Source organism: Vulpes lagopus, chromosome 4 (genome assembly GCF_018345385.1).
Source record: "Vulpes lagopus strain Blue_001 chromosome 4, ASM1834538v1, whole genome shotgun sequence".
Lineage (NCBI taxonomy): Eukaryota > Metazoa > Chordata > Mammalia > Carnivora > Canidae > Vulpes > Vulpes lagopus.
This window is the reverse complement of record NC_054827.1, coordinates 50,056,548-50,068,570: the sequence shown is the minus strand read 5'-3', so window position 1 is coordinate 50,068,570 and position 12,023 is coordinate 50,056,548. Positions and strand designations below refer to the sequence as shown.

Genomic DNA, 12,023 nt, shown 5'->3' with positions numbered 1-12,023 from the left:
ACCCAGGCACCCCCCGAGGGAGGAAGTTTTAAGGCCTGTTAATGCAATGTAACATTGATGCTACCAAACGGTTTCTGAAGCTGGAGCTCTCTTTTAACTGGAGTCATTTCAAGTATTCCCCACATTCCTTACCTTTTAATCCTATTTCCTCTGCTCTGTTATTCAATAGATGGCTGAATTCACAAAAAAAGAGACAAGTCTTTCTAGCACTAATCTATTTAATTTATCCGAATCTATACTTGGCCTCTTCTCTTTTTGTCTTTTCCTCATCAGTGTCCTCAGAAATTATAATCCCACTTCCCTTGTCACCAGACTCCTAGCCTCATCTCTTATTCCTCCTCCCCCTGAATCTCACTCTCAAGCTATATTCAACTGTCTCTCTCTAGATATTAGTGCATGTACTTCAGTTTTCCCCACTCCTCTCCTTCCTGTGATAAGCCCCAGATTTCTTCTTCAAGCCCCAGATTTTGCTTCCAACCTAAATCCCCAAATCTTGAGTTTGGGACTTCTTTCATGTGCTTCTACAGAACTTATGAGGCCAATTTGTTTGTAGCTTTCATCATACTAGTAACTCCTGTGGGGCAAAATTATCTGTTTTATTCACTTTCCATCTCTAATGCACAGCAAAGTTCCTCGAATACAGAATAGATCTATGAATACTGGTTGACTTGAATTAAAGGCAATAAAGCAAAAAATTAAAACCAAAAAATAATTTTTTAAACAAAACTATATTAATGAGCCATAAGAACAAATGAGGTGTGATAAACACTACAACATAGATAAAAGCTGAAAATATTGTGATATAAGTCAGACAACAAAGGACAAATGCTATTTGATTCTACTTGCAGAAATAAGCAAATTCGAACAGACAGATTAGAAGTCCACAGGAGAGGAAAGTGGGGAATAAGCATTAATATTTAGTGGGTAATTGTTTCTTCCTGAAATGATGAAAAAACTTTAGAAACAGGCAGTGGTGACAGCTTCATAACATTGTGAATGCCATTAATGCACTGTACACTGATAAAATGAATGTGTATATTAATGAATTATACACTTAAAAATGGTTTAAATGGCAAGTTTTAAGTTACATATATTTTACTATAATAAAACAAATTATTAGTAAACTTTACATTTTAAGTCATACAATAAAAACTGAGAAACTGTAAGTCACATAAAAGGCAGATCTTCTTTAGTTATCTACATATCAAATATCATGAAACAGGTTTACCATAATGGTATCAGGTATAAATTTTAATTAAGCCCACCTCTTGTCATACCTTAGAAATAAGAGAAGTAATGAGAGAAGCTAAAAAAGTTTAAAAAGCAACTTTTTTTCTTCCATTTCCTATACATTTACACCAAATTATATAGCATTTAAAGGAAAAGGGGGATTGGGAGTATGAATAAATATAAGGCAGAAAGATTTTATATCTACTCATATTTAACAACATTTGTAAGTCTTCAAATTTCAATTACAATACATACCTCCTTATATTAAAAAACAAGAATGCATTTAATACTTACAATGGTATCAAAACAAAGCCAGGAAAGGAAGATAGAAAAGAGGAGGAAGAAGGTTAGAGACCAAAAGAGATTAAAGCCAGTTTATTACCTGGAGATACTTCCTCCTTCTGTCTTACAGTGTGGTCTTTTGTGAACTTCACTCTTTGATGAGCTCTGATGCATGTCTTGCAGAGCCACTCAACACATTCTACACAAAACCCATTTGCTTCTGCATTGTCCTCACAGCTTGTGCATACCTAATAAGAGAAACATGTCACATCGATTTTTAACAAAAACAAAAAGGTGGTCAAAAAACTAGTCATATATTGGGACGCCTGGGTGGCTCAATGGTTGAGTGTCTGCCTTTGGCTCAGCGCATGATCCCAGAGTCCCAGGATCGAGTCCTGCATGAGGCTCCCTGCATGGAGCTTGTTTCCCCCTCTGCCTCTCTTTCTGTGTCTCTCATGAATAAAGAAAATCTTAAAAAAGCAAAAAAACAAAAAAAAACTACTAGTCATATAAAAATGATATACCACTCATACTGGACTCTATCAGCTATCCTGACAGTGTTTGTAAATTTAAACTGACATGTTTTAAATTATAAACATATGAAATGGAAATATGGCATTGTTCTTCATTCAATATATCAAATATTCCAGGCACTATGTTAAGGTACAATGATGGAAAAGCAAACATGAGTCCTGCCCTTATGATACCGAGTCTTGTGGATAGGAGTGTGGGTTGATATTCCAGTTGCCCACTTACTAGCTAAGTAGTCATGGGCAGGTTACTTAGAATGCTTATCTTTAAAGTGAGGTTAATAACAGATTTTATTCAGTAATAGTGAAATTAAATGTGAGGCACACAAACACTTATTGGAAAAATCACATCAATAAATAATTACAAACTGAGGAGTACCACAAAGGAAAGGTATGAGAAGCTATAAAAGCACATGATAGGGGAAAGTGATCTTATTTTAGTGGGGTTGGAGTCCTGGAAAAAGCGAGAGATTACCCAGGCAAGGCTTTCTCTAAGGAGATCATATTAACACAAAGATATGAAAGTTGAGTCATCAATTACTGATGAAAAGACTTCTAGGCAGCGAGAACAGCATGTACAAAAGCCTCTGGCAAGGAGAGGACAGCAGGTTCAAAGTACTGACAGAAAGTATGACTTAAGTGCAGAGATCAAGGCAAAGACTGGCAAAAGAAGCAGCTGGGGGCAAGGCAGGCAGAGGGGCCAGATGAAGCATGATCACATGGCAATTTTGGTCCTTGTCTGAGGAAGTCCCCCAAAAACTTTAAGTGACATGGCCAGACTTGCAATTTTAAAAATCACTGTCACTGCAATATAGAGAACAGATTAGAAAAGGGGCAAGTGCTTTCTGCAGAGACAAGTAAGAGGCTTTTTCAGTGGTTTAGGTGAGAGTGGGTGCACATATGAATGAATGAGGAAGATTGATAGTAAAATGGCTTCAGAGGATGCACTCAAAGGGAGGTGAAGAAGGGATAGCTCCTTTGTTTCCAGCTTGTGTAACTGTGTAAAGGGTGGCACTATTCTCTCTGACGAAAGGTATTAGAAGTATATATAAGCAGTCTTCATATGCTAGGGCAAAAAAAATTTCCCTGTCAGTAGTGCTTTACATTAGCTAAATTCCAAATACCTGTATAACATTTTCCTTAATTCAAGCCTGCCTTTTCTCAGCTCTCATCATCTTTAACTTTTCTAATATCATTGACTCCTACACTTCCCAGAAATCCTTTGGATCTCTTGATACCTCCATATCCTCTTATCTCCCTGATTGCCCTCTGGATCCCATCCCCACCCTTCCTCTGATTCTGTACATTTTTATTAGATTTGAGGGCTGTCTCATCCATACTCCCTGCCTTAGCTTCAGCTATCCTGTCTTTAAGGATGTCACCTAAAATTTAATCTCCACACTATAGAAAGAATGAGGAATCCCTAGAATATGAAGTAAAATAAAAAAGCAAAGTGGAAAGTATATCATGCTCTTCTAAGAAAGATGGAGATGGGTGAAATGACATTTGCTAATATTTTAAAAATAACAAAATTACTTAAAATTACATAAAATATTTTAAATGAAAGAATAAAGGAGATTAAATGGCTACCTATAGGATAGAGAAGAAATAAGGTATATGGGTAGGTTAAACAGCAATAGAAGCTTGAGTTCTCTCAATACACTGTTTTATAGATTTTACTTTAGAACTATAGAAATGTTTTATATATAGTCCTACAAATTTAAATTAAAAAAATTAAATCTCTAAAAACCAAAAGCAAATGAAACAAATGAATCTGCCTATCAAGTGGTGGCTTAAACATTCAGAGAATTATTTATTTCAAGTAACTTTAGAATATTACACTGAATGTTAATACATTTTTTTTAAAAAATTGAAAAAAAAATGGATTTGATTGACTATTTCCTATGCATACATGTAAGTAATTGCTGTCTTCCTTGCTTTCTATTTTGACAGAAACAGCTCTATAACTTCTACTTTCAGTACCAACTCTATGCTTCCATAGTCTTACTCCACAAACCATATTCATGCTGAGCTGGTTCCATATTAGATTCTTTTCTTTTTTTTTTTAGATTTTATTTATTTATGCATGAGAGAGAGAGAGAGAGAGAGAGAGAGAGAGAGAGATGGAGATACAGGCAGAGGAGAAGCAGGCTCCATGCAGGGAGCTAAACTGCACCAGGGTTGCCCCCATATTAGATTCTGACAATAGATGGTGCTGGAGGAGGACTGCAGTGTCAGAGGAAGAAGGTACTTCATCATCTTAGTTGTCTATTTGCTTGCATTTTCTGTGTATATCACGCCAATCCATGAACTTCACCCTGGTGATGGCAAGTGTATTCCCACAGTAGCACTTAGCCCTGGTTTGCAATGTTGTTAATCCTCACAGAACCAGCTTTGGAGATACTACCACCACAGGCCTACTCCTGCTCTGCTAAGCTCTGTGGTCCCAGGGCCAAAAGCTCAGACACCAACATGAGCTGAGCCAAGCAGCCTCTTCAGATGTTTGAACTGATGTTCTACAAGACCCTTCTTCTTTTTTTTTTTTTTTTTTTTTTTATGTTAGTGAGAGAGAGACAGAGAGAGAGAGAGAGGCAGAGACACAGGCAGAGGGAGAAGCAGGCTCCATGCACCGGGAGCCCGATGTGGGATTTGATCCCGGGTCTCCAGGAACGCACCCTGGGCCAAAGGCAGGAGCCAAACCGCTGCGCCACCCAGGGATCCCTACAAGACCCTTCTTCTAACTTTGACTCTCTTTGTTCTCTGAGCTGCTTCTTTATAGTTGCTAGCTCTATGATACTTTAAGTATTTTTTATTCTTTCAGTAAACAGGTTTATATCTAGTAAACAATTCTTAATTTTAAGAATTAAGATAGTTCCTGATTGTACCAAAACTGACACAATATATCCTATAACATATATATATTTCGAGAAAACAAATAATGATGTCAATGTAATTAAGAACCAAGATTTCCAATGTCAGATTAAGTGAGATAAAATAAAAAAAGACCTACAAATCTAAATTGGACTTATAAATATCAATATGGTATAGTGGTATATTTGCTTTTTCTTTCCTAGATAGGCTGCTTGTATATTTTCAGCAATTAGACACCCATTACCTCACATGGAAGCACATTTTATTTATGGAGAGTACACTATTGAGCCAAATGAAATCTATTTTTCTTCTTAAGGTCTTCTAGCTACAAGAATCTTAGAAATAGATGTTATATACTCTTCTCAGTCACTTCTCATGAGCCTCAATCAGGCTATCAGTTTGCTTAGGAGTGGAACACATTCACATTTGATAATCACAGACTTTATTCCCTCTGCCGAATTTGGGTTTTCAGCACATCTATGATTCTCCTGATAATTGGGCAGTCTTCTCGGTACTATGCACATGACAGGGCAGGGAAGGGGAACGGTGAGCCTTCTGTGATCCTCAGCAGGGTCAAGGTAGAACCTCAAAGACTGGCTGCACTGGAGATGATTCTGGTCATCCTATGGGAAAGCCCAGAAGGCATAGCTACAACCCTTATTTCTCACATACTCTATAGGACACCAGGTCAAACTATTAGTTCTGTGGAAAAAATAACAGCAACAGAAACATGACTTTGGACATTTGGGATCACATAAAACGAATAATTGTACACTGAATTTTTACACTATCATCTGGTGGTTTTGGCACTAGTGGGGACATGGTTTTAATTTTTTTGGTATAGCCACTTGCTGTCAGAGCTTCTTGGGTCATTTCTCACATTTTTGCTCCAGAAATCTGTTCACTTGGTTAATACATTAATACAATAAGACTAAACTTGCTTACTTTTCTGTTAAAAATTTGCACCATCACTTTTCTAAAATCCTAGCCTTCTTAAAAACACTAGTTTCCTTACTAAGCTTAACAGTTTTCTATCATCTAATACTTACTTTGTATTCTGTTTATCCCCTTCCCTGACACTTAAAGATTTCAGAGACTCTCTCTATTGCAGGTCCTTAAAATTTCATGTGTTTGAGGTTGATGAGCTTCTTAATAAAAAGATGCTTTAGAGTCCTTTGCCTGTTCCCCAGGAGACACTATGTGGCCTAAATTCAAGACCAAACCTGATGGACTGGTTTATTCTTTTTTATTCAAATGTAATTAACAGTGTTATATTAGTTTCAGGTGTACAATTTTATGATCCAACAATTCTATACATCACTCAGTGCTTGATACAGTTAAGTGCAGTCACTTCTCTTTTTTCAATAAAAAGTATTTGCTAAATCATTCTCCTGCAAGGCCTAGAAATATGACCAACTCAGTGGTGATGAGTACCCTTGGCACCCATACTGTGGTCTCCAGATAGACAGCATTTCCAGCTAAAAGGAATCAAAGCCCCTAATATCTTGTGAAAAGAGAAAAAGGAAGGGAGATAGCAGTGACTACTGCAATTGTATCAGAATGACTCAGGAATCAATGTGAGGCTCCTTTTGCCAAGATGGCACAATTTGAGCATCAATAAGAACAACTACTACAACACATTTTGCGTTAAAAATCCATTAATTCGGGATCCCTGGGTGGTGCAGCGGTTTAGCGCCTGCCTTCGGCCCAGGGCGCGATCCTGGAGACCCGGGATCGAATCCCACATCGGGCTCCTGGTGCATGGAGCCTGCTTCTCTCTCTGCCTATGTCTCTGCCTCTCTCTCTCTCTCTCTCTTTCTGTGACTATCACAAATAAATAAAAATTAAAAAAAAATCCATTAATTCATAATAACACACACACACACACACACACACACACACACACACACACACTTGTTAGTCAACCTCTGAAGAATGCTAAGAAACTAGGTTACTACTCTAAAAATCAGCAAATAAAGGAAAAATAAATCAAGTGTTTAATCTACCTTTCCTTTATAACCAAAGAATAAATGAAGGAAGTCTTTGGTTTCTCTTCCAGTTAAGAAAAACAGGGGAAATAACAGAATGAGAATGTCACAATTTTCCAAGTGCCTAATATAATACGGGATCATGGCAATGATAATTAATGGCCACTGACATCAGAAAAAAGAAAGAGAACCCAACTCCTATGCCTCCTGATTGAAGTACACTCAGACATATGGATGAAAGTATTTTTTTTAATATTTTATTTATTTATTCATGAAAGACACAGGTAGAGAGAGAGGCAGAGACACAGGCAAAGGGAGAAGCAGGCTCCATGCAGGGAGCCTGACGTGGGACTCGATCCTGGGTCTCCAGGATCACACCCTGGGCTGAAGGCGGCACTAAACCGCTGAGCCACCAGGGCTGCCCAGATGAAAGTATTCTTACACCACCACCCCCTCATCCAATGGAACCTGAAACTAAATCAGTCTCTACATTTTTATTGCCAGTGTACATAAGTGACTTTATGAAGATGGTCAGCAAAACGCAGAATAAGGCTAACTTTACAAGACTAAGACCCAGTTTATCTAACAAGTAGGTTAAAAGGAAGGAAAAAGAAAACCAATAAAGTGAAAAAGTAATTTGAGATTAATTAAAATATAGGGTTGAGACATCAATTGTGTAGACCTTATTGGATCCTTACAAACCACTGTTTTAAAAAAAGAAACCACAACAATTAGATACATTATCACTGGGTGTTTGATATATTAAGGAATTACTGTAATTTTTTTTACATATGAAATTAATGTGGTTATGTTTATAAAACTTATTTTCCCATAGAAAATGACTTATGGGTTAGAGGATATAATGTCTGGGAATAACTTCAACAAAATATAATATGTGGTGTGGTCAGGGGGAGGGTGCTGTCAGGTTAAACATAAAACAAGAACTGATGACTACTAAGCTAGGTAACCTGTACATGGGAGTCAAGTGAAACTGTCCCTCTCCTGGTAATGCTTAAAATTATCTGTAACAAAAAGGTTTTAAACTTCTTCAGCTACAAACTTTCCTCAGAGCTCCAGTTTGACCATGGATGACATTACCTTAGTCCTATAGGCAAACTCAATCATATTCAAAACCAATTCTCTAACCACTTCTCTGCCCCCTTTCTCTCTGTGAAAAGCACCACCATCCTAGTAATGGGGTTCCTCTCACTTCCACATCCAATCAGGTATATCAAGCCCTGTGTGGACTTCTTCCCTTCCTTTCCTTATTGCCACCAGACTAGTTCAGATCTCTCTATCTTTGCCTAGTGCTTCCTTCATCCCACATTATCATCTCTCTCATCTTCATGGGATATTCCCATGAATATTCCCATGATATTCCCATGAATAGTCCCAAAATATTCCTCCAAGTACCCTATTCCTGAACTAGGTTTAACACCCTCCCCCTCACTTATCTACAGCAAACATGTCAATTTGGACTTTGTCTCTAGTTTAATGGATCATAACTTCTTCCTATTATGTTTTTGTGACAAAAACAGAGTAACTAAACTTACCAAAACTAATATTATACAGAGGCATAAAGCAGCCTCTTAAATTTGTCCTTCAGATTAGAATCCCTTCTATTCTCTGGGGTATCTGGGTGGCTCAGCAGTTGAGCATCTGCCTTCGGCTCAGGGCGTGCGTGATCCTGGGGTCCCGGGATCAAGTCCCACTTCAGGCTCCCTGCATGGAGCCTGAAGTTCCCTGCTTCTCCCTTTGCCCGTGTCTCTGCCTCTCTCTCTCTCTGTCTCTCATGAATTAATGAATAAAATCTTAAAAAAAAAATAATAATCTCTTCAATTCTCATCTTATCATCATCAATTCATATTGGATAATAACTACTCTGTTGATTATACTACTTTACTTTTGAATTTCCTGGACTGAGCATTCACATGCATTACTGTAGTTCATCTGATAAAGTGATGTAACAAAGTATATCTAGTATAAATATAATCACATATGAAGCAAAGTGACATGACAATCTGGAAGACAAAAAAGAAAAATCACTGGTATTCACAGGGGAACTTTCAGAGGTCTAAGTACTTGACACTGTAGCTGACGTAATTACATTTTCATTCTTTAAAGCTGGTTTCACAAGAATTAGAAAGTTTATTCCCTGCACCAAGCCCTGTTTAAAATATTACATAATTATTGATAGACATAATGGTCAATGTCAAACATCTTTTATTTTAGAGTCTGTCAGGAGTTTAGGACGTCTCAATAGAAGGAGGCAAAACATTTAAGACTTAATTAATACGCTTACCTGATTAGACTTTTCTACTGTACTGCTGGGAACCTCAGTAGTGTCCTTCACAAAAAAGTTATCTATGATGTGTCTCTCTGCACATTCTTGGCTGCAAACTGGACATCGAATAACTCCAACTGGGAAAAACAAAATTGCGTTCTAAGTTTTTTTGGTTTGCACAGCATAACGATTTCATTGTTTGTATATAACTGTAAAATGATCACGGCAGTAAGTTAACATCTGCCACCATGCAATTCCAAAGTTTTTTTTCCTGTGCTAAGAATTTTCAAGATCCACTCTTCTAGCTACTTTTTAAAAATATTTACATTCAATTTGCCAACATATAGTGTAACACCAGTGCTTATCACATCACATGCCCTCCTTAATACCTGTGACCCAGTTACCCCATCCCCCCACCCACTTTCCCTTCAGCAAACTTGTTTCCCAGAGTTGAGTCTCTCATGGTTTTCTTCCTCTATTTTTCCCCCATTCAGTTTCCCTTCCTTCCTTTACAGTCCCTTGCACTATTTCTTTTATTTCACACATAAGTCAAAACATGTGATAACTGTCTTTTTCCAGTTGACTTATTTCACTCAGCGTAACACCCTCCAGTTCCTTCCACGTCAATGTAAATGGTATTTATCCTTTCTGATGGCTGAGTAATATTCCATTGTACATATACACCACATCTTTATCCATTCATCTGTCAAAGGACATCGTGGCTCCTTCCACAATTTGGCTATTGTGGACACTGCTACTATGAACATTGGGGTGCAAGTGTCCCCTCATTTCACTACATCTGTATCTTTGGGGTAAATACCCAGTAGTGCAATTGCTGGGTCATAGTTCTAGATACTTTCAAATAGGCAATATAATATTATTAACTACAGTCACCATTCTGTACATTACAACCCTATGACTTATTCATTTTATAACTGGAAATTTGTACCTCTGACCCTGCTCATTCTTTACCCGCTCATGACCCTTTACATCTTAGGCAATCACAATTTGTTCTCTATATCCATGAATTCTCATTATAAATTTAAATACAAATATACTAAGCACTAAATGAGCACATCTCATTCAAATTGTAACTGGGTTCTTTTATAATGTCCACTCTCTTCCAGGTCATACCTGCTATTACTTAACACAAAGCAATTCAGTGTGTGTGTGTGTGTGTAATATATATATGTATATATATATATATTACACACACACACATATACACACGTATGTACACATATACATGTATCCTACACTTAATTTAACAATGAATAAAACTTCATTATTTTAAATGATATGCCCCTTCAATAACCCCATGCTGCCCTTTTTATTGTTTAGTAATTTCCCCTGGTAGTGGTTTTCAAATATGGATGTGCAGAACCATGTGGGAGATTTTTTTTTAAAAAATTGAGACTTCTGGTTTTCTCTGGATCTACAGAACCAGGATATCTCTGAAGGGGGAGTACAAAGATACTTGTTTTGCTTAAAGTCTCCATGGGAGATTAAGAAACACTATTGTATTTCCTTTAACAAGTACAAATATATCCCTCCTTTGTGGGGGGGGGGGGGAGAAATAATCTTTCATTGTGCTTGGTAAAACAAGAAGTAATAATTATGAATTAAAATCTAATTTTTTAAAAAAGATTTTATTTATTCATGAGAGAGAAACACACAGAGAGAGAGAGAGAGAGAGAGAGAAAGATCGGCAGAGACACAGGCTCAGGGAGAAGCAGGCTCCACTTAGGGAGCTTGACGTGGGACTCAATCCTGGGTCTCCAGGATCAGACCATGGGCCAAAGGCGGCACTAAACCACTGAGCTACCTGGGCTGCCCAAAAATCTAAATTTTTGATTAAAATTTTAAAAATCTAATATTCACTTGATGCTATAATTTGGACCAAGGAGACTGCAATAAGGTTCTCAGGTACATTTCCTGTAAAATGAAATGCATGAGAATGAATATAAAGTAATCCAAAGCTCAATTTCATTTATATATATATACAAGCAATAAACTAATTTTTAAATTGAAGAACCCATTTTACAATAGCAACAAAAATATACTAAGTACTAAGAAATAATTTTTACATATAGAAGACCATTGTGGAGAAAAAATGTTAAGCTATATTTAGAAATATTAAAATATATCTAAGTAAAGAAAACCTATGTCCATGATGGTAAATAAAGCAATTCTTCCCAAACATATCTATAGATTCAATGCAGTTTTAATAATCTCAACAGGAATTTCAATAGAATTTTGACAAAGTGGTGGGGCATGTCTATCAAGTAACAGGAATTACTCTAAAGATAGTAATTAAAATGGTGTGAAATTTATTCAAGGATAAAAAAAAGTAGAACAGGATACATGTACCAGAAATAGGCTCACATTTAAGTATATTTTATACATGATAAATGTGGCACCAGAGATCAATGGGAAAAGTTCTCATGATGCTGTAGTTCTCTAAAATGGGAGGAGAATGAATTAAATTACTACTCAATTAAAAATAGTAATTCTTTTAAAAGATTAAGAACCTTAAAACTTTCACAAAGACATAAGAGAACATCTGTATAACCTTGGAGCAAGAATAAATTTTTTTTTAAGATTTTAATTTATTTATTCATGATAGACAGTCAGAGAGAGAGAGAGAGAGAGAGAGAGAGAGAGAGAGAGAGAAAGGCAGAGACACAGGCAGAGGGAGAAGGAGGCTCCATGCCAGGAGCCTGACACAGGACTCGATCCCAGATCCCAGGACCATAGGCAGGTGTTAAACCACTGAGCCGCCCAGGGATCCCCAAGAATAAATTTCTAAAGCAAGAAATAAAAAGCAAGAGATTAAGG

At 37.0% G+C, this 12,023-nt stretch overlaps 1 protein-coding gene across 1 annotated transcript in view; it reads right to left on the bottom strand.

The window, feature by feature from the left end:
- Positions 1–12,023, bottom strand: part of TRIM24 (tripartite motif containing 24) — a 94,050-nt gene that overhangs the window by 50,933 nt on the left and 31,094 nt on the right. The window contains exons 3-4 of the mRNA XM_041751060.1: positions 9,204–9,322; positions 1,613–1,760 (exon numbers count right to left, since the gene is read on the bottom strand). Coding sequence (XP_041606994.1) covers positions 1,613–1,760; positions 9,204–9,322 — 267 coding nt within the window. The remainder of the gene's footprint in view (positions 1–1,612; positions 1,761–9,203; positions 9,323–12,023) is intronic.